This window comes from Diplotaxodon limnothrissa, linkage group LG14 (genome assembly GCF_057381915.1).
Source record: "Diplotaxodon limnothrissa isolate DT_005_m linkage group LG14, D_limnothrissa_male_GT1.1, whole genome shotgun sequence".
Taxonomy (NCBI): Eukaryota; Metazoa; Chordata; class Actinopteri; order Cichliformes; family Cichlidae; genus Diplotaxodon; species Diplotaxodon limnothrissa.
The window spans coordinates 37,580,985-37,602,757 of record NC_140609.1 but is presented as its reverse complement, the minus strand read 5'-3'; the positions used below and the strand labels follow the sequence as shown (position 1 = coordinate 37,602,757).

Genomic DNA, 21,773 nt, shown 5'->3' with positions numbered 1-21,773 from the left:
GTGGGATGAGAGTGCTTCTTTTGAGTACTGCTTTGTTTTTGCTTGTTTTAAATTTTTTTTTTTAAAGTTGAACAATTTATTTACTGGCAAAATAAAGACAAATGTTTTCTTCCTACTTCCAGTTGCTGTAAAATTTAATGCATTTAAAGAAATTACTTGAGCTTATTGCTTCAAAAAAACAACCCAAATGACCTCAATTTAACACGAGTGGGTTATACTCGGGTGTTTATTTATCAAGAAGATAAATTACAAGGACTTGATGTAGTTTGCAGACTTATTCTGCAGTTCAATTTCCTGAATTTCCTGGAGGAACCCACCCGAGGGATTAATAAAGTTTCATCTAATCTAATCTTACTTCATATTAAGTTAATTAAGAAAATGGTAAATAAACAAATGCAATGTCACAGTGAATGACCTCGATTTTTTTATTTAAGTTTTTTTTTTTAAATAAATCTATGAGAATTTATGCTGAATATTTACATTTTAAGAGATGGTGTATGGGCCACAATCATGTGCTCCATACACCACACAGTTACAGGAACACTGGGTTTATTAATGTTCCAACAACCCTCAGTATAAACACTAACTCTGAGTTAATAAACACTACACAAGTCTCAGGTCAAATGGTCTTTTGCTTACTAAACCTTTAAAAACAAAGACTAGAGACCAGCAGGGGGTCATATAATGACACCTGTTATATGCATATGTTTCTACTAAACTATATTTTGCACGTAGATTATACTTTTTATCCATAACATTTATTTTTAAACTTGTTATTTTGCAGATAAATTGTGTTATTAAAGGACAAGCTCTCACTGCAGGATTATCTGTGGATCAGCTGCCTCTATCCTGTCCATCCTGCTCACTCCCAACAAACATCAACTCCTCTGTCTTTGGCCTCACCTCCTGTCTCCAAACCATACATCACAGCAGGTTATGAGAGCTTCTCTTTTACTCTCGCTATCACTACCTTTCTGTCATAAATCACGTCACCCCTGACACCCGTCTACACCCAGTGCATCTAGCCTGCATCTCCTCTCCACATCTCCTGTGCACTGTCCATGACAGAGATTTTTTTTTTTCATTTTACTTTTTTATTTGTAATTTCACTAGAATTAACCTACCTCAATGTTTCGTTTTAGTTAACTAGGATAACCTTCCTTGTCGTTAACTCAGAGTGATGGACGAGTTTTTGAACTGTGAACAGCTAAAATTAAATAAAAAGTTCAGAGGAAACTCTATTTTAGAAAAATAGCTGACAGAGATTTTACAGTTTTGTATAAATGTTAAAAATATTTTAAACTTTATTACACCCTGCCTCTCGCCCTATGACAGCTGGGATGAATGGATGCATGGACATGAGTACATGTGAGCATGTGAGCCAAAAATAAGGGACTATTTCTTTAAGAACTAAAACGATATATTCGGCTCTTCGGGGTGTACATTACAACCATCAGATGTTGTCGTTTGGATAACTGTTGCCTAAGACCATATATCCTTCTTGTAAATGAGGTTAAATGTCGTGTTTTATAAACATCCATTCTTAAAAAAGAGCGTTCGCGCACATTTCTCTGAAGAGGGGAACGCTAATTTCGTTTTGCACCCCCATAAAGCGGTGGTATCGTCCACTCTCGCGGAAACGCCGGCTCCAGCCAAAACTCCGGCATAAGAGAAGCAGGTGGAACTGAGACAGTAGTCTGAGTGTGACTGAAAGTGGTAAGTGTTTAAAACAGTGCCCTATCAATTACCAGGTGTTGCCCCAGGCATCTGTCTTATATTTGCGTCTAATTATGATGCGAGTGATTTAAAGACTTTTGATACGTGTTTGGACACATTAGCAGACGTTAGCAGAGCAGCTCTGAAACCCGCGGTGCGCCACTAATGTTAGCTAGCAAACAAAAGAGGTTCCCTGTGAGTCAAGTCTGACTCTCTGAAGAAAATGAAGGAGATAAATGTGGAATTTGTAATACGAATCATGTTTTTGTAACATTTAAGTGGCGACAAAATGCGACATCCTGGCACGAAGTCTATTAGTCATTCTAGCCTGGTTAGCTAACGTTAGCATCAAAGGCGGAGACCCGCAGCAGTTTGGATTTTAGCCCAAAGTTTAAAGTTTAACAGAGTCCAGACCCTTAACAGACTTTTTATTCAATATGTACCTGTGTCTTGTGCTTTAGGTGTGTGTGGTGGAGGAATGGTGACGTGTGTTTCCCACAGAGCTTTTTAAACTGCTTCTGCAGCAGTGCTGTCGTTACCATGTTTATTTTTAACAGTTCAAACGCTGGAAAAAGTTCGCGTTTAACGTCGCAGACACTGCAGCTGCGCGACAGTTACGTTTGGTGGTTTTTGTTGAAATGCAAACGTGACAACGCCTGTTTTCTTCCGAGCAGTGTCCTCGTTTTTCTGGTGAGCTTTTATATCAAGTCTGAACACGAAAACGGAAATTTAGTGTGATGAGGCAGTCCCTGTTTGCTCCTTCCTTTTAACCAGCTATGCAGGCCGAACCGAACAAAAACAGTGTTTCCGAACTGGCCCATTTCAAACTCCAACAATGGCGTCACCATTCATTTTAACAGTACTCAAGTGAATTTTGTGCATTTATGAATCGTACTTGTGACAGCTGCTGCGATGGCACACTCTGCCTCTCCACACATCTCCAGGAATCACTTGAATGATCCTAATGGGGAGTAAAGTCACAGAATTCATTGTTGTGTATGTGTCTGGGATCATGTCTACATATGATCCTAAACTTCCAATGGGTCCTATACTTAAAGGCTGTGGTTCCTCAGTGCTGCCCTGAGACAAGTCAAGGTGTCCCCTGAGATTTTTGCATCAACGAAACATTGTAACTGCACAAAGTACTAAATGTCATTTCAGTTGACCTCATTGGCCTGATTGATAGTGAGGAGATATAATTGAGCAGCTGGACTTGTGATGTCAGCAGCCTTCAGCCCGAGTTAATCTGTTAATGCTAATATAGTGAGCTAATGAGGGCCTTGGAAACTAAACATCCTTTTATAGAGAGACTTCACCTGCTTTAAAAGGGTAGAAGAGAGCTGCGTCTGAACCAGAGGCAGCAGGAATCTACACTACATAAACAAAATTTCTAGGCTGCCCACATAATACACCCACAGGAGCTGCTCTGCCATAGAAACCCATGTCATGAAGCTCCCAGATCTTAATGTCAGAGGTTTTGAGGTCTGCAGTTACTGAGTCAGCAGAACATATGTGCTTTACACCTCAGCACGCAGCGATCGCACTCTAACTTTACATGATCTACCACTTTGTGGATTAATGATTCCTGAACACGTCCACTTTACAATAATACAGCTGACTGCAGAATATCTAAAAGGGAAGAAATTTCACCCACTGACCTGTTGCAACAGTGGCATCCTGTTTCAGTAGTACTCAATTTCTGTTAATTCTTTAGAACGACCCATTCTTTCACAAGTCATTCTAAAGGCTGACTGCATGGCTGGGTGCTTGATTTTATACACCTGTGGCTATGGAACTAAAAACACCTGAATTCAAAGACTAAGAGGTGTGTCCCCATATTTTTGACCATACAATGTATGTGTTCTTGTGTGATAAGAGGATTGATGCAAGTCATACTTTAGTGGTGCTCATTGTTCTTAAAATCAGCTAACATTGCAATCAAAAGAAGTGATGATATTTGAAATGAGAGAGTATGACATGGCATTCTGCACATATGAAGACAGCCAAGTCTTAATTTTTGGTTTGCTGTTTGTTTTGCTTTGGCACAAAGGCTTAAAATCACAGCTCTAAAGGCAGAAATCGGTTCTTTCCTTGAATTTCTGAACGTTCAGTTGACCGTAAGGCCAGGAGGGCAACTGCAATGAAACTTCAATTAACAACGACGCACAGATATGATCCGAATGCCTTGGCTTTGGAAATCTGCTGATACAAAGTACTCACGTCATGCCAGTGTTAAATAAATTTTCTTCAATCTTCATTTAAATCTTGAAAGTAGTTGTAAAAAAAAAAAAATAATTAATAATAATAATTCTAGTGTTGTTATTTTGATAATTTCATAAATATCTTGAAAATGACTCAAATTCATATTAGCAGAATGAGAGAACACCACACAAATCCAAATATTTTAGAGACTTCAAGCATCTATCATTCTGAATGAACCTGAGCTGCGCTCCTGAGACTCCATTCATAGTCACAGTATCAGATATTTACCCTAAACCGTTCTGGTTTACAGAAACTATAAAAAAAATTTGGATCTCATCTGAGGTCTTTGACCTATGATCAGATTTTTCCTCTTGGTTTCAAAGTGATGGTGGTGTTAGTAATGCCTCGCATGTGTTTTGGCTGATGCCTTCGGTCTTCCTTGGCTGACATTCCCTGAATGATGCTGAGTCAGTGCTTGTGTGCTTTCTCGTAGGAAAAGTCCTGGCAAACATCAGCACGCTGTCAGAAACGCTGGACAAGCTTGTGAGTTTTTGTGTTGATTTGTGTGTAGCAGACAACGCCGGTGTAGTCCGGCACGTTTACAGTGATAATACTGCTGGACTTTAGCGTACAGCATCCATCAGCTTATCGGGTGCTGTGCAGAGACTTTTTTTTTTTTTTTTTTTTAAACCAGTTTTCTGTTTTATTCCAGCATTGCTTAGATTTGAATGGACAAGGCAGGCAGAAGTATACAGGTACAACCTCTCACACATCTCATATATATCTGTGTGCTGTTATTTTTTTATTTATTTTTTTAATCATAAAAACGTTTCACACCATGAATTTCAGTTTACTTCTATTTTAACAGGGAAGGGTAATAGAAAGATGTGTAGAAATAGAAGTATGTTTTTAAAAAACACAGGCGTTGATTTTTATTAAATTTTTTCACACCTACCGCTGCAGAAGGCAGCTGCTTAAAGCCCAAAGATGTACTGATTTGCTACTGACGTTAAACTAATGAAAGAACACAGAACTTAAAAGTCCAGATTTTTGACCCAAGATTAGATTAACTGATTGTTACACTGCGTCAGTGCTCCTCCAATACTTGTTCCATAATTGGCCGTCTCATTTCAACAGTTACCCTTTCAGATAATTCAGTAATCAAAGTGTTTTGAATGTTTTGAATGTTAGAATACCCATCATAGATGGAGGAAATGTTTTGGGTATGAAGCATACAAAGTAAAGCATTTCTGTAAATGTACTTGAGTTGTTGTAGCTGCTAAGATGGCTCGGTCACTCCAGGGTCAAACGGATGTTTGACTGTTGTCTTTGCTCTGTAAATGTAGCCCAGCTAGTGAAGCCCAGTAAAGGTGCCGTGATGCCTGTGAAGAAGAGGAAGCTGCCTGATGCAGATGATCATGAGCAGAACTGTAAAATTACGAGGTAAACAGATCTATCTGCTCACACTGAGGGTGTCCTGTGTCTGCACCGCTAACCTTTGTCTTCTATCCATCCTATGTGCTTCTTGAACCTTTATTGATTACCTTGTGAGTTCGATGCTCTCTCAGCCGGGTGTAGGCTTTCTGAGCCCTTCACCTTCTCCTCTTCTTCTTCATTGTGTATTAAGAGTGTAGATGAATGCTCATGCTGCAGTCACAGTGAGGATGTAGCCAAAACGCATATCTTCACACATGTTGTGAGTTATGCTCCTTACTAATCGAGGCACTCAGCACATACTTGTCATCTTAATCAGCACTGCCTCAGTCTTCAGGACTGTAGGAGAGTATCTAAAGTGCCACTTTATTAGGTACCTTTGCTTTATTCTTGGATATAAATGAGGTGGATAATCCATCAGTGCCTCAGCTCTGTACATCATAAATGTCCGTGCAGACTTAATTTCAGGTTTTTAATGAAATATGGTGACAGTTTGAGTCTCATGTGAATAATCACCCGAGCCATTTGCATACAGCAGCATCTGATCTGACTTGGTAGCAGTTGATTCTAAACTGGCTGGCTGACTGGATACACCAATGTTCTTGGAGCTGTTCAGAGTCAGAGGTGCTGGAGCCTATCCCAGCTCTCACAGGGTGAAATCCTTTGTTGTATTTTTGCTTTGACTGTAGTCCAGCTGTTGTATAGCTGCCATGTAACAACCTCCTGAAGTTATGGCTGCACATTTATCTTTAAAATGTTTGGTCTGTGCTGAAGTTTTACCCGACCTCTGATCCGCGGTCCGAGGTCAATCAACACTGACAAGCCCTTTTCCAGTAAGAAGTGCCTGGCCTGGTTCCACAAGTACGCTGCCCCCGACAAGGTGTTCGGCCCAGAGGCCATGGAGAAGTTCTGTGAGGACATCGGCGTGGAACCAGAGAATGTAAGTCAGCAGCTTGACTCTTAGTCACTCTGCATGTCCCTTACCTGATGAACTCCTGACCCTCAGGAGTCATAGGGTAACACTCAGAAAAGAGACTGTGAGGCACTCATGATGTGAGAATGTTTTATGGAGCTTTATTTTAGCAACAAATGTTTTTTTCTGTGAAAAATAAAGATGGTAGGAAACAAGCTTTCTTACACTTGTTTGAATCTCCTCTTTCTTTCCTGCAGATTATCATGTTAGTTTTAGCGTGGCATCTAGAAGCAGCAAACATGGGGTACTTCACAAAAGACGAGTGGCTCAGGGGAATGACGATATTACAGTAAGAAATCTTATTCTTTCAGTTTATTTGTGGTTGAGGTTACAAATACGCTTAAATGTGTTTTCGTCTACATGCAGGTGTGACTGCACAGAGAGATTACAAAGTAAACTTGATTACCTGCGCAGTGAGCTCAACGATGCTGCGACCTTTAAAAATATCTACAGATACGCCTTTGACTTTGCCAGAGTGAGTCTATTTATTTTTTGTTATTATTTGGAAGTTAAGCCTGTAAAAATCCTTGAGCATCATTTTGTAATATGTCTGCAGTGTTTGTGCTCCTGACTTTGTGATTGTTATGAGGAAAAGTTGGAATAAAAATAATAATTTAAAAGCGCCAAATTACCACAAAATAGTTCCCTATGGGGTGACCATGTTTTAACCGGGAGGAGCAGATGCTACATTTAAACTCTGAGCTTCTGAAAAGATTTGGTGTGGTGACCATAAATGAAGCTTAACTTCACCAACACAGGCTTTCAGATCAAGTCTCTGAATTCTGACTCGGAGCTTGATGCAGTGAATCTCCCTGCTGATGCAGCTGGATTTTTTTTTTTTTTTAAATAACCATAAATGAGGGAGTGTCTTTTCAATTTCAGTGCAGCAACCGTGCAGTTAGGTTTAACTGTTATGACTAATGGGATTGTGGGGGAAACACTCATCAGCGCATTCATGGGATCATAAGAGATATGAACTGCTGCACTTATTACTGAGCTCACTCACTGAGTTGCTTCTGTCCTCAGGATAAGAACCAGAGGAGTTTGGACATGGACACGGCAAAATTAATGCTGGCTCTGCTGCTGGGAAGGTCATGGCCGCTCTTCCCAGTCTTCAGCCAGTTCCTGGAGGTAAATCTCATTGCTCTGATAAAGGAGATGTGAAATCAGCTCATCTTCAAACAGCTCTTCACTCCTCTCTCTGGGTTGTTTCCTCACGGTCTCCCTCCCATTAATGTCTCCCACAGCAGTCCAAGTACAAGGGATTGAATAAAGACCAGTGGTATAATGTTCTGGAGTTCAGCCGGACCATCAACCCAGACCTCAGTAACTACGATGAGGATGGAGCTTGTGAGTACCACTTGTACTAGGAAAATAGTGCAGGCCTCTCTTACAGAGCTGCTTCAAGGCGGGAATATAAACCTGTATGAAATGTCCAAACATGGAATAGGATGTGTTGGCCAGTTATCGCCCCACCTGGACCATCCAGGGCTTTGGTTTGGGAATGGCCGCTGTCGCACAGTTTGTCATAATACACAAGAACACATCTGGATCGGTTCACACTCTTAGGACAGAAGGATGAGCATGTTATAATTCTGGGGGGTCTTCCGTGATGGCTCACTCATTTCTGTGAAAGGAAATCTAATATCTGTCCATCACTTGTAGTCCAAAATGCCACAGCAGTCCTGATGTTAATAAATTTACACCAGCTTCCCTCCATTTTTGTATTGATTTTAAGATTCTTTTATTTTCTAAGTTTTAAATGGCCAGCTGTTTAAGCAAACTTTTCAACATGTATAACTGCAAAAGAATGTTAAACAAGCATTTCAGTTTTAAACCTTAAAATGGCTTCATGTCTTCACTGAACAGTAATAACGTGCAGGCGCACCTTTTGTCTATATTTACGGGTTTATTTGTTTTTTGCAGGGCCGGTGCTTCTAGACGAGTTCGTGGAATGGCGAAGAAGTTGGTCAGCTTCATAGCATTAACAGCCACAAAAACAAAAGGATGAAGAGGGAGAAAACTGAGAACCCGGGAAGGAGTCTGGAAAAAGGTTTCATCCACACATACACAGAAATATGGAGTACAACCTCGTCCCTGTGGACCTTCGAATCCCGTTAGAGGCGCCTGTGCACCATCGTCCAAATGCTAAGAGGCCTTCCTCCTGCTGAGAAGACTTTTTTTTTTTTTTTTTTTTTTTAAATAGTGTTAATTTCAAGAAAAGAAACTGTCAGAGGGAAAATGAACTGAGAAGAGCTGTGGAATTTATGTTAAATGTTATGTTTTTTTTGTTTTGTTTTTTCCCCCCCATTTTTGTGTCTTGTTTATAGACGTTTTGACAGTAATAAAAAGGAAATGGAAATTCATCAAGCTGCAGAGCCCAGGTTTCATTCGCCACTCCTGCACCGTGTTAACACACTAAGGCATGCAGAAACTGGTCAGCCTGAAGAAATTTACCATTTCTTTTTTAGGTGTCAGTCCAGCAACCCCTGAGCAGATACAGCAGTTATCCCTTTACCTCCTAACACTTCTTATTAGACCACATCCTGCCAGATAACCAGCACCTAACCTGCTAGAAGCAAGTCTCACCACTCTACAGCTATCCTGAAACCCCTCTGGGCAGTTAATTTAGTGAATGCTTTAAAAAAAAAAAACAAAAAAAAAACAACAACTTTAAAGGTACTTTCTAAAATTACCAGCTGCAAATGTCAACTAAAACTGTGACCAGCAGGGGGAGTTGTTTCCCCAGAGCTCATAATGTTTCACATTTCTTCTTGGACTTCTCCACATTTACTCATGAGACTCTTTCACCGCTGTAAATAAGAATATATTCTTGGCTGGTTAACGCTTACTGTTCATGTTGTATGCCTTGCATGGTATAATCTGGGCCCTACAACAAATTTTGAACTGCACATCAATTTAGAATGTGTAAACCAGCGGTACCCAACCCCCGGGTCCATGAGTCGTTTGGTACCGGGGTTGTTGGGCTCGGGTGTGAAATTAATGGTTTTCAGGGTTTTTATTGTTAACTCTGTTTCCCTGGGTTTTTTCCCATGTTGTAGTTGTGTCTTATTTTGAAAGAATTATTTACGCTTTACCGTAGCGACCAGAGAGCGTTAAGGGGCAAAGAGGAGGATGTTACTCTCAATGTTGTTGGTGCATTTTAGGAGGATGCTGCTAATAAAGTTGCAAAATTACACAGTTAATTTGCGTTTATTATTATATTTACAAAATAACAGTTTTTGTCTTGATCGTATCATTTTATTTGTTGTATTTATCCGCGACACCTTAAAGGCCGGTCTGTGAAAATATTGTCTGACATTTAACCGGTCTGTGGCGCTAAAAAGTTCAGGGACTGCTGGAGTAAACGGCCTGCCTTAATAAGTGGAAGATTAATCCTTAATTAAGAGAGCAGGGAGAGTCAACTTATTTCCCCCCCAAACACAAACTAAATTTACTATCTGACATCATGTCCTGTTTTATACATGAAAGCATAATATCATAATGATTTAATCATTACAAGTAGCGAGGACATTCTCAGAAGCGGCAAGTAATTTACTCACATTTCATCCATACACAAGTCACAGTTTAACTGCTCACACTTAAAGGACTTCATCTACCTCACATACATGACCAGTTAACCTAACATGGATGTCTTTAAACCAGGCCGTGCTCTGAGGTAACAGCGTTAACCTCCATTCACGCCCATGCTGCCCTATTTCAGGTGTTGTGCCTGCACCTTGTGACCTCTGGTCCATATGCTCTGTCTTATGCTGTTTTACTTTTTCATAGTTTAGAGATTTGCCCCTATTGTCCTTCAAAAACCATCAGGTGTCAGTCTCTGCAGAAACCTGGGTGATGGGAACAAGCATTAGTGCAGGAAGGGTTCTCATTAGTTTCAGATGTCACCACAGTCCCAATAAAAATGCACACAGACATGGCACGTACCACTTCAGTTTCAAGATTCCTTAAAATACCTATTTTCCTTGACTTGACCCAGGCTGGTGGATCTAAACTTCATCTGAACAGATACACCCGTATGACGGCGTACAAGTTAAAATCATTGACCCGAGCCATATGTAAGATTAACTTACTTGTTGTGTCACCTTGTGGTACAAAGTGGTATTACAAAAGTGAAGCTTAGTTCAGCTTCAGCTGTAATCTCATCAGCAGGATGCAGAGATGATCCAGGATGAAGTCATAGCATTACTTTGATGATGGCTTTAGCTTTTTTTTTTTTTTTTTTTTTTTTTAATTTATGCAAAAATTGATTCCCAGATATAAAAAGTGTGTGTGCAGATTCACCCGTCAGACCTCATAAAAATACAGTGTCCAGTCTTAGGGTATGTATACATCGATCCCACACCCAACATATCAGGTACAGGTGTTCATCATTTCAGTTCAGCCACTGGGAGATGGCTGTTCTGCTTCGTTCAGGTGTTTACAGCATAACTAATAACTTCAAAACATGAAAGTCCTTTTATATTGTACATTTTTGCAGATTTTCTGAGAAAATCAAATCAGTGCAACTCAGATCTGCAAGTAAGCATGAGTGGAAATTATAATATATATAGTTATAATGCAAATATAACTTATGACAAGTTATAAGTTTGTGGCGCTAAATGTGGCGACCCTTCCAAACAAAGTTTGTAGAGCTGGACTCGACTTGAGCCATGGTGTTGTCATTATTTTGTCCACTCTCTGTAGCATCTATCAAATGTCCATGTGGAAGTTTGACGTCTGCTCACTATCCTTCTTCCTGTTGACTCTGGTCCAGTGGCCCTGTTGAGGCTGCAGCCATGATGGCGGAGAGGCGCGTCAGAGAGACGGAGCGCTGTTTGAATCTGGGGGCGGGGAGAGGAGCGTCGGGGCCAGGGTCTGGAAGGTGGCCGTATCGCTGGCCGTCCTCGTCATACTGGTACAGGCGGATGACGCGGCTGCGGCGGGCTGGCCGTGGTGGGGAGGGCGGCAGCGCTCCTTGATCGGTCACCTCCTTGTTTTTGCCTCCTGTCGCCTCATCTTCACTTTCAAAAGTTGACTTTTCAGAATCTCTGGAAATCTCCGTCTCACCATCTTTCTCCTCACCGGCCGCCGCCGCCGCCTCCTCTTCCTCCTGCACCATACTCCTCTTCACCTCCCTGCTCTCGCTTCCATGTTTGTCCTCCTCATACTCATCTGTTTCACTTTGACTCTCTCCATCCTCTCCTATCAGATACAAGCGACCAAACCGGCTCTCTTTCTCCCCCTCTTCTAACTCCTTATCACTGCCTTTATTTCTGTTCTCTGTGCATCTTCCATCTTCTTCCTCCTCCTCCTTGTAGTCACATCCTTCCAGATATGCAGTGGTTTCTGGTGGCTCGTCTTCCTCTCGTTTGTGCCGGAAGCTTCTCTGAGGTTTGGCAGGAGGAGACAGGTTAGGCGCAGAGTTGTTGTGCACCACCTGGTCGTTTTCAGAGGCCGGGTTCTCGTTCGTGGGCGGCAGGGTTGTCATGCTGACCTCGGGGCCGTGGTCGGTTGTGTCGCTTTGGCGCTTTCGTCCTCGTTTTGGTGACCGCAGCTTTGCCCTGACTGCCCCTGAACACCTGAGAGGAAAAAACAGACCTTTAATGTAAAAAGGGTCAGTCCACATGTGGTGTTCTCATTGGCTCACACTGAGATTATCTAGTGTTTGCATCTTTCTCTATACTTGTTTAAAAATACATTGATTCCAATGCTGGTGATTTAGCTTGGGTTAAAACTTCTTCAAGAGGCACCAATAATGACGTAAGTCCCTGAACTCACCTCAGAACATGAGTCCTGCTCAAAGCTCCAATGCTGAATCCCAACACAAAGGTCAGCAGCACTGATGCAGCCACAGCTCCTGCAAACAGCTCGGCTGAAACACCTGCCTGCTTCGCCTCCTCAGACCCAGCATCCCTCCTGAACCTGAATGCAGCACAGCGGCTGCTTTGCTTGTATTCTCCCAGTTCCTGAAGGTTTTGACCATCGTGACCGACGTGGAGCTCATACGGCCACAGTGTAGTACCCTCTGTGTGCTGCAGGAGGCAGTAGTACAGGCCACTGTGGAGAGCACTGGTGTTGGGGACCAGCAGGCTCCCGTCATGGTGCATGACGACGGGGTCCAGTTTACCATGGGAACCAGGAGTGTGGAGGTCTCCAAAGGGGGTGTGCCAGTACTGGACCACACCTGCATATGAGAGAAGAAGCAGCTACAGGTGAGGAGTAATGATTTCATGAGTACCAAAAGAGAGAGAGTGTCACAAAAACCTTTCCTTTGTGTCTCACGTGGCAATGCTGCAGTTCCTCTTTCATCCACTCGAGACTGGTTCCAACATAAATAATAAATAGAATCCATCCATCTTTTATAAACAGTTATGGTTTATCGGTATTGAAATGGGCACAAAGCTATGGCTGTAAACACAGAAGCTCCGCCCACCTGCTTTTCAAACCCTCTGTTTGTGAGGGGTAGCTGGTCAGAAGAAAGGCGCCTTAAAGGGGAGGAGCTAAACAGCTGCTTTTTTTTTTTTAAAAGAAAAATTGAAATAAAGGCCTTTCTGTTTTAAAAATCATTGGTTACATTTCATAAACATGATAATCAACAGTAATAAGTGGGACACCACCAACGTTCAGTTCAGTGAAAGTTTTCTCTCATGTCAGAGCTGCTGGTGTCAGAGACCCAGAGAGACACAAATTTTCTGATTTATCAACCAAAAGAGACAAAAAACAGAGTAAACATCTTCAGGTGTGTTAGTTTGTGTTAGCAGCTGGATGCGTGTTCGAATGTTGGGTGTGTGGTGGAGACAACAGCTCTTATATGCTCCAGGGAGGCCGGCCAGGTGCACTAAATAACTCCACCTACTGAGAACCTGCAACACAACACAGAGGGACACACAGCAGGCGCAGTGGGCAACCCCATCCACCTACTACACCTGTGTTTTACAGTGAACATCTGTAAGCATTATCTGTGTTTTATTGTGTAGTTGCGTCTGATTCACAAACCAGCTATTTAGCAGCTATACTTGAATAATTAAAGTTTCATTGTTAGCCAAAATTATTATAAAGTGTTATCGCTTTAGATTCCTTTAGATTGGTTTCTATTAATGTACAGTCTGAAATATTTACAGCAGGAACGTGACCGCTTTCTACATTTAACAGAAGTCAGCGTTTGCCTTCAGAGAGCAGAGAGTGAGATGGAGTCTTCACTCACCTAAGTCCTTTCCATCTCCACAGTGTAAAGTCAACTCCACCTCTGGATGACCTTTGACCCGGCAGGTGGGGGCCACAGTCAGAGTGCCCTGGCCGGTAGCTCCTCTTCCTGGATTGGCTGGGACGGCGAGGAAGGCTGTGAAAGTTAACCACCTGGTTAACATTTTAAACCTGCAGAGGAAATAAAAGTCAGCTGGTTTTTACAGTTTGAGGGCAGTAAAATACACGAGTATGTGATCGCACATGAAATTAAATGTATGCTTCTTTAGTGTCCAAATTCAGTCTAAAAACAGCAGCCAGTAAAAGTACAACGATTCAAGTTAGGAAGAAAGTGGAGCTTGTAGATGCAGAACGGAGCTGAAAGAAAGTGACCTGCAAGTCAAAAGAAGAGCAGCTGAGAACATTCCCAGCTTGTGGTAAGAAGCTTTTAGTTTAGAAGGTAAATGCAAACAAGGGCGAAAAGCTAAAACAGCTTGTTACAGAAAACAGCCAGGATAAAATAAAGACTACTGTGAATCGTGTATCGTGCAAAGTTACTGTGGCAAGATCCAAAAAAAGAAGCAGTCCCATTACTTCCATCAAATTCCTGCTCTGACGAGTAAAATACTTGAGTGAGCTGTAAATTTAATTACAACAAGCATCTTGGCCGCACCATATAAGATGCATCAGGAGTATATCAAATTGTGAGTCATGCAAAACCACTCTGTTCTGTTAAAGGTGTAACAGGAGTGCTTGTAAAGGACTTTACTGTCATTTCTATTCAAAGTCAGCTGTTTAAAGTGATGATTCAGGTTTTTTACTCACAATAAAAGAGCACCTGAACACATCACAGGACCCCTACAGCTTTAGGAGAAACAAGTCAGTGCGAATAAATCAGATGACAAACCGTCCACAGTGAGACAGTATTTTAGAAAATACCTCAGTTCTGCTCTCAGCCTTTTTAAATTATTTTATGAGGTGAACTGTTGAGTGAGTTGGTTCACAGCAAACTAACTCAAACCAAAAAGAGTGAATCTATGAGTACAGTTTAAATAAAGCAGCTAAAGTAGAGCCCACGTGTTTCATATTTACCTGATGTGGTTCCTTCCTAATGTGGTCGTGTTATCCCTTTAAGTCTGATCTCGTGGCTCTGATGCTCGTGCTGCTGCTACAGTTTCCTCCAGCAAAGTGTAAAGTGCAGTTTCTCACATGACTCTGTGGATGTCTTCTGCTGTGATGGTGTTAAAGATTAATAACGTCACACTGACAGTGGCTTTGTTTTCACCTGCCTTCTGTACGACCTGCACTTCTCACACAACTTCAGAATAACAGTAAATGGACTGTGAGGTCAGGGAGTACCCTAACCCCTTTAACGCCATAGTGTTCTCTTTCTCTCGAATTTATGTTCCAAAGTAAGATAGTCCATTATGAGTTGGGCTTAAAGGTATATAGATATAGAATAAAGATGCAGTTTTAAATTGTAAACATTTTACATCTTTTAAGGTGTTGAACAGAGCTGCTTTAAACTGTTTTACTTGCTATAAACAAACACAGAAAACAGGTAATTATCTGCTTGTGTTATTTCTCCCTGTGCAGACAGGTATCTGCCTGTGGTTGATTACACTGATACAGTACATGTACGCACCACCTCCTCGGATATACAGAGTCTTGATTCTTTGTACCACTGACCTCTATTTTATAAACACAAATGGACGGCTCCCCAGAAAGTACTAAAAGTAAGCTGGGAGTACACCTAAACTCATAACAGTTCATTCTGGCCTTAGCAAAAGTGTCTTCAATCACAGATTAATTGCTGGTTATTCACATTTGAGTGTGGGATACTGGACCATGCTAAATAAGATGTGCTAATCTGAACGAGCTGGGCTGAGGGTACCTATGAAACATGAAATAGGCCAAGCAAAGCCTAAAACTGTATAGAAGTAAATCTGAAGAAGGTAATGGCAGCACAGAAGAGACTGTGATTTGAAACCTCTTTTAAAATAAAGGGTTTACTGAAGATGAATAGCACAAGCTGTGGAAACAAAGAAAAGCAACACCTGGATATGAGTTTGTAATGAATCCAGTGCCTCAGTGTGTGTGAAGCTGCAAGAACAATGCAACAACTTCAGGCAACACGCATCAACTTTCTCTTTTGTAAAATCACTGAGGTGACAGTACTCACAGGTGTTGTGGAAGAGTGTAGCGATACATCTGAAACACAAAAGAGAGGTTTAAAAATGAAGGTGGAGCAGCGAATCCACCAGTTGGAGGAGTTTGTGGCAAAAAGAACGGAGAACCAGCAGCCTTGGAGAGAACACCAGGTGATGCCTGACTACACAGCTCAGGTGATCTGTCACACACACCTACACCAAGTCTATGGAAACTTCTCTTGAATTAAAAGATAAAAAGAATGTGGTAAAGGACTCACTAATGGTTTTTATGAGGAAGAAAGTTATGCATGGTCTTTGTAGGTCATATTACTTGCTAGTTCTTGCTTTATTTTATTTTATCTGTTTCTGTTGTGCTACCTTTTTCTGAAATAATTTGCTTAACCTTGTAGGGGTTTGTCTTTGTGGTCTCTATTCTTTCCATGAAGGCATTTTAATGACACGGGATTTATTGATTAAATAAAACTTCAATTAATATTGCTAAAATGTTCATGTTTATTATCAGCAATAGTAGTAGTAGCAGTAGAAGTAGTAAGTATGATGCATGTGTTTATGGTTCTCTCATGTCAATTACTGGAACAGACACCAGAGGTCAGCGTTGTTTAACAAAAAGCTCAGAAGGAACGCGTCTATGAATAACTTACAACTTAAAACACAGTAAGACGTTTTTCTTGTTTAAAATTTTAATTGTAAATAATTCCGTGATGAAAATCATCTGATCTTAATTAATTTATCACCTGCTGTTACTGAATTTGTTTTAATTTGATTTAATTTCACAGTTTTTAATGGTTATTTCTGTGTTTTGTTTACAGCGTTAAGATTTTTTGTGTAAAGTTAACAGGTTTTTTTATTTGTTTGGTTAGTTTATTAGAATTAGGGGGGGTATTCCTTATAATTTTTGTGTAAATTTGACAGTTTTTTTTAATATATTTGTACTTTTTTCTTAAAAATAAACATTTTTTCCAAAGTAAAGTTGACAAATTCTTTTTTTTTCTCTGTATTTTTTGTAAAATTGCTAGCTTTTTAAAAACAGTCTTTTTTTTTTCTTGTAACTTTGCTTGTAAAGTTTAATTTGTAAGTTTTTATCTCATAAATGTGCCACCCCTCCTCAATCTCTACTTCGATTTAGCGCTTTAATCCAAAAATGATTAAAGGAGAGAGGAGTGGTTTGTCTGAGCGGTACGTGAACGCATCTCCTCCCTCGGTGAAGGCGGGCTGGTCGGTGTGACAGCAGCAGCGCAGAAGCTCCTCCTGCCTGTTTCTGTGTGGTTTTTATTTTTAGGGTCGCAAAGTAACCAAAAGAAACGTCCTCACATCACCGAGCTGACAGCAGGGAGAACACGCCAAAACCACCCGTGAAAAGAGCGAGAGACGCGGAGTGAAGCAGCCAGGGAGCCCGAACCAAAACACAACCATTTCCAGGTGAATATAATTAGTTACAGCTAACTCGGTGCTGAAATGCAGTTACGTCTGCAGTCGTAAATCACTCTGGAACTCTTATTAAATAGTTTTTGGGTTGTTGTTTTTTCATGCAAATATATTTTATTAAATTTGCCGCTTTTTTCCTTAGCAAACGGGACGCAGAACTGTTGGAGTCTGCGTTAAAATAAGAAAACGCTGGAAAAAGATGAATATTGTGCTACAGAGCTGCCCTACAGCAAAGGGCTCTCTGTATTTGTTCACGCTTTCGATTTCCTCGCCTTCACTAAGATCACAAGATTTAGGAATAATAAAAAAAACTTCGAGCAAAACTTCATCTTTTAAGCTAGCTAGCTTTCACATACACATCCGGCGCGCCCTTCAAAATAAAGGCAACGATTAAAAATTGTTGCAAGATTTTGAATGGGTTTAGTAGTGTAGCTCGTGGTATAAGACTCGACTATAAACAAAAGATAAAATAGAATAGAAGTGTTTGCGTTGTGTAATTTCAAGAATAACGAAAGAAACGTTTAGGGATATTGTAAGTCATTTTGATGGTTAACGTTTGAGTTTCCGGTTTGATTTTAATCTCTCTCCGGGTGTCTTTACAAAGCTGTAAACATCGAAAGTCTTCATTAATGTCATCTCATCTGAGGCAGAGTGAGGCAGGTGGACTGTGGTGCAGATTATTGTGAAAATTCTTCATCCCACACGCATTTTTGTGATGTCACATGATATCACACATCATGCGATGTTTCAACATCTGCTTTGGGCTGTTTGTGTCACACATCCGTTGTGTGTTCGTGCCCGCATAAAACCACACCCATGTCTGGCTGGTATTGGTCTTATTGCTCCATGGTTAAAGCTCTCTGTCTGTAGATACCAGGGGTTAATCCAGTCACGTCACAGCACAGTAGCTTTACAGCTGCTGGAAGGAGGAAGACGAGCAACCTGCAGCTGTTATTAGCAGACTGATGTAAACAGATGTGTTCGAGTCTTTAAGGTGTTTGTCCTGAAACGGCTGCAGACGCTACACCTAATGAAATATGTTGTCTTTCCTTCACCTCTTGCATAAACCTGTCAACAAATTGACTTCTTAAGTCTGAGTTTAATAAATTGCATTGGTTAGCAGATTCCATTGGGTGACAAATTAAAGGAAAAACCCCAAACCTCTAAACCAACTTTTTAATTTTTGGCTCTCCACTATAAAAGTCCTGAAAATGAGGGTTGATTTGTTAATAACTCACCTGTTTGAATTTCAATATATATATAGTTAGGGGCGTGGCTGTTTTGACTGACAGGTGTCCGATCAGTGTCTGTTAGACCTCACCTGAGTGACTCAAAGGCTCCTGTCGACTGTGTGAGTGTGTTTGAGAGGGTGTAATTGGTGACTTAGGGAGCATTTGTAAAGCTTTCCTTGCCTCCTGCAGTTATCTGATAAATATTGGGTTTTGTTATGAGGTACGGCCCACATTTTTATTCTTGGGCTCTTTTACAGTAGCTTTGCACTATTCGTAGTTCAAATGAATGCTTGTATGTGTTGCACTCAGTTTTTTTGCAGCCCTTCACTTCATCCTCTGTGTGAAACAAATAGTTTGACTCTTTCACCTGTTTATTACCACCTTTTTGTAAACAGGGTAGGTGATAAAGCCCAAGCCCTCTTTTAAATAGACGCCCTTATAGCAGTCTGAATAAAACAATAAAGGCACAAAGATGAAAGAGATGTAAAACAATAGAAAATAAATCCATTCAGATAAAAATAAATCCAAACAGGGCAAGTTGGTTTTTTTTTTTTTTTTTTTTTTTAAGATTTATTTTTAGCAATTTATCTTGAGGGGGAGTGACACTTGGGAAGTACTCTGGACCGAACTCCAGCTTTTGGTATATGGTGTCAGCTCAACCAGGTGAGCAATAGTGGCACCTCTGGGCTTGAATGTCTGTGTGGGATTGGGGGGCCTGCACAAAGATTAATCTGTGCACAGAGCCACAGTGATCTAATAAAACTCAGCCCGAAGTTGCACCGACTGGCCCAAAGTGGACGACCCCTCAAGCGTTATGAGCTCCATCTGCTGATTCATAAAGTCTTGCTATACTGGTTTTATTGGCGTGATCTAGGGCTGCCACAAACGATTATTTTGATAGTCACTAGTCGCCGATTATTTTTGCGATTAGTCGACTAATCAGATCATCATCCATTGGATGTAAAACGTACAGCTTATTGCACCAGCAGCATCTGCTCTTATATAACTATCATTAGCTTACAGCTTTAAGTGTTTAAGGTGCTAACTAAAAATAAAGACAAGATGATAGTTTATTAAATTTTAATGAAATTTGCAGATTGTTTCGGTGAAGTTTAACAAACTCCTTGCTATCTAAAATATAACAGGACACCGGAGTATATTCTTGAGCATCTCACACTTTTGATAATCAGCTGTCTGCTTGACGTTTATTCAGCTGTGTAAAAACTATAACTTTAATCTCAGCCAAACCGATTTACTCAGGAACAAATAAAATACTAAAAAAAAAGCCAAACAATAACATTTTGAAGTTATCTAAGTGACTTATATACGTTTAACCTGAGTAGTGAAAGATGGCGGTGGGTTTGAAAACGATTTGCCGGGAGTCCGGTGTTCTCACGGCTCTAGTGACCTTGCCCCCGGCTAGCTATCGAGCTGGTGGGTAACAGACGTCTCCGAAAACGTCGGAGCGCTTTTGAAAATATGTGGTGTCTTGATAAACTGAGCAGATATTTGAGGTTTACACAGCTACATTCTCGCCTGAAAATATGTTAAACGTTTAAGAATAATAAGAGTAATATTAACACTAACTAGCTGCCGCCATTGTTGGAAACTGATGTCCTCTTTTGACATCAACGTTATTTTAGAGGATTTATAAGCCAGCTTTCTTCTGATTGGATGCCACTTACAAAGGGTAAGTGTGAACAGCTGGTGGGTGGGGCTTCTGTAGGGGGGGAAAACGGTCTGAAACCGAGACTCTAAACTTTTGTTGCTCCTTTATGGCAGAAATCATAATAGGTTATTTCAATCAGCACTGAGATTAGTTATTTATCTTACACATGAAAAATTGTTCTTTTAATTAAGAGGATTTCCATTAATTCAAATTCTGCTGGGTTGAGATTTTTATGGAGGGACCAGGAAGAGGATGTGATGAAATGAGAGCATTACTACAATACCAACTGCAGCACGATAATTATTTATCTTTATTATCCTGTTTAATATAAATATTCAATGAAAGCCAAGGTTGTAAATCAAATTCACATTTAATTGCACAGCTGTACTGGTGTGTACTCTGCACTTCAGTGTGAATGTCTGCCACCGTAACAGGATATAAACGTACATCACCTCTGCTTTATATCATCACACCTTACATTTTAATGTCCTTAGAAACAACGTGCTGTCTCTTTAACACATTTACATTCATAAAATCTGAATAAACTTGATGAAGTCACGTAGGAAAACCACCTCAAAACAGGAACTTATATATAACTACATTCATTTTGAGGAACAATGACAGACCCCCAGAAACAAAAGTAGTATTGAAACATTTTTTACTTTCATCTTCAAGTCAAATAACTGCAAATCAACTGTTCATGCAAATCAGTGGAGACGCCATCTTATTGGTGATCAATCTGTTATTGGTGCCACTAATTTGCCACGACTTATTAAAAATGGCTGTAAATACGAGACACAGAAAATCGCAGCGTCCCCCTCCTCCCATCAGGCAGTGAGTCATTGCTCAGTAATGCTGCTGAAGAAGGTCACAGTGGTTTCTTCTAAACAGACGCTCGCTCAGATCCACTCAGGGTCTGCGTGCTTCCCTTCAGAAATGTTTACTGGCTGTTCTTTTTCACTCTGTCGTACATTTGATGTTTATTCTTACGTTCGCTCAACCTTCAGATGTCTTACGAGCCGTTTTCTGTAGAAGCGCTTCTGAAATTTAAAAGCTCTGCAGATAAAACCCAAGTAATAAAGGTTCATTTCAGCTGCATTTAAAAAGCAATAAATAAGTTCATGTTAGAGGATCTAAAAATGTAAAGTTATTATTTGCATGATGTAAGTTCAGTATTTTTATATTTCTCAAACTTTATTCTTTTTGTCTTACTGGTCGTTTTACTGTTTTTTGTTTTTTGTCACGCGTCATGCGAACTTGGCTTAACTGTATGTTCATGTTTGTCCACATGAATATAAAGGTCTTCAGTTTAAATCTTGAAATATTTAAAGTGTTTTGAGTTTTATCAAAGTCATTTTACATCCATAAGTGTGTCACGTTTAGTTTGTAGTTAGTAAATGTTGGCAGGAGGACTCTGTGTGCTGATGACGGGAGGAAACGGGGACGTTTAACAAAAGCTCCTGAGACACGGGAATGAACTCCGGTGAAATAATAGTTTGTAACAAACACAAACGAGGGGGAGTAAGATAAAACGCCGGCCCTGACAGAGGCGCTAAGGCACAACAGAGTTTAGACTACATTTAGAAAAAAAATTAGATTGCTTTTGTAGAATAAAGTCAAAAATAACGTTGAACATGTATTCTTAGGGGAAAAAATCTAAATGTGAAGATTTCTGTTGTTTTTTTCTCAAAGTAGAATTACGACTTTAATCCCGAGATTTCGACTTTAGTGTCAAAATGGTCGATAATATATTTTTTTCTTAATCT

At 40.4% G+C, this 21,773-nt stretch overlaps 3 protein-coding genes across 6 annotated transcripts in view; 2 read left to right on the top strand and 1 right to left on the bottom strand.

Annotated features, from left to right (window-relative positions):
• The first annotated feature begins 1,684 nt into the window (after positions 1-1,684).
• dcun1d5 (DCN1, defective in cullin neddylation 1, domain containing 5 (S. cerevisiae)) lies at positions 1,685-8,494 on the top strand. Of its 4 annotated transcripts, XM_085370583.1 has the most exons (10): positions 1,708-1,716; positions 4,412-4,461; positions 4,631-4,673; positions 5,265-5,361; positions 6,127-6,292; positions 6,523-6,614; positions 6,692-6,800; positions 7,352-7,456; positions 7,573-7,675; positions 8,252-8,494. In XM_085370583.1, exons 4-10 carry the CDS (start codon positions 5,297-5,299, stop codon positions 8,305-8,307), a joined length of 696 nt encoding a protein of 231 aa, XP_085226709.1. In that variant the 5' UTR covers positions 1,708-1,716; positions 4,412-4,461; positions 4,631-4,673; positions 5,265-5,296; the 3' UTR covers positions 8,308-8,494. The 4 variants fall into 4 exon arrangements, with proteins under 4 accessions (XP_085226708.1, XP_085226709.1, XP_085226707.1 ...); XM_085370582.1 differs by lacking the exon at positions 4,412-4,461 and having other exon boundaries at positions 1,685-1,716; XM_085370581.1 differs by lacking the exons at positions 1,708-1,716; positions 4,412-4,461; positions 4,631-4,673 and having other exon boundaries at positions 5,141-5,361; positions 6,187-6,292.
• Positions 8,495-11,072: 2,578 nt separating this feature from the next.
• On the bottom strand, positions 11,073-13,695 carry LOC146619374 (uncharacterized). Its single transcript, XM_085371722.1, has 3 exons — positions 13,533-13,695; positions 12,107-12,512; positions 11,073-11,907 (listed from the first exon to the last, which is right to left on the bottom strand). Exons 1-3 carry the CDS (start codon positions 13,693-13,695, stop codon positions 11,073-11,075), a joined length of 1,404 nt encoding a protein of 467 aa, XP_085227848.1.
• Positions 13,696-16,940: 3,245 nt separating this feature from the next.
• Positions 16,941-21,773, top strand: part of LOC146619372 (calpain-5-like) — a 31,947-nt gene continuing 27,114 nt past the window's right edge. The window contains exon 1 of the mRNA XM_085371208.1: positions 16,941-17,100. The gene's annotated coding sequence lies outside the window, so the exon portion shown is untranslated. The remainder of the gene's footprint in view (positions 17,101-21,773) is intronic.

Excerpts from the sequence above, each read along its gene's own strand:
- dcun1d5 (XM_085370580.1), top strand. The coding sequence starts at position 5,231 with ATGTTTGACTGTTGTCTTTGCTCTGTAAATGTAGCCCAGCTAGTGAAG. Across the intron at positions 5,362-6,126 it reads CAGAACTGTAAAATTACGAG|TTTTACCCGACCTCTGATCC; the intron begins GTAAACAGATCT and ends TCTGTGCTGAAG. Across the intron at positions 7,676-8,251 it reads CTACGATGAGGATGGAGCTT|GGCCGGTGCTTCTAGACGAG; the intron begins GTGAGTACCACT and ends TGTTTTTTGCAG.
- LOC146619374 (XM_085371722.1), bottom strand. The coding sequence starts at position 13,695 with ATGTTAACCAGGTGGTTAACTTTCACAGCCTTCCTCGCCGTCCCAGCC. Across the intron at positions 12,513-13,532 it reads TGGAGATGGAAAGGACTTAG|GTGTGGTCCAGTACTGGCAC; the intron begins GTGAGTGAAGAC and ends TCTCATATGCAG. Across the intron at positions 11,908-12,106 it reads AGCAGGACTCATGTTCTGAG|GTGTTCAGGGGCAGTCAGGG; the intron begins GTGAGTTCAGGG and ends TTTTCCTCTCAG.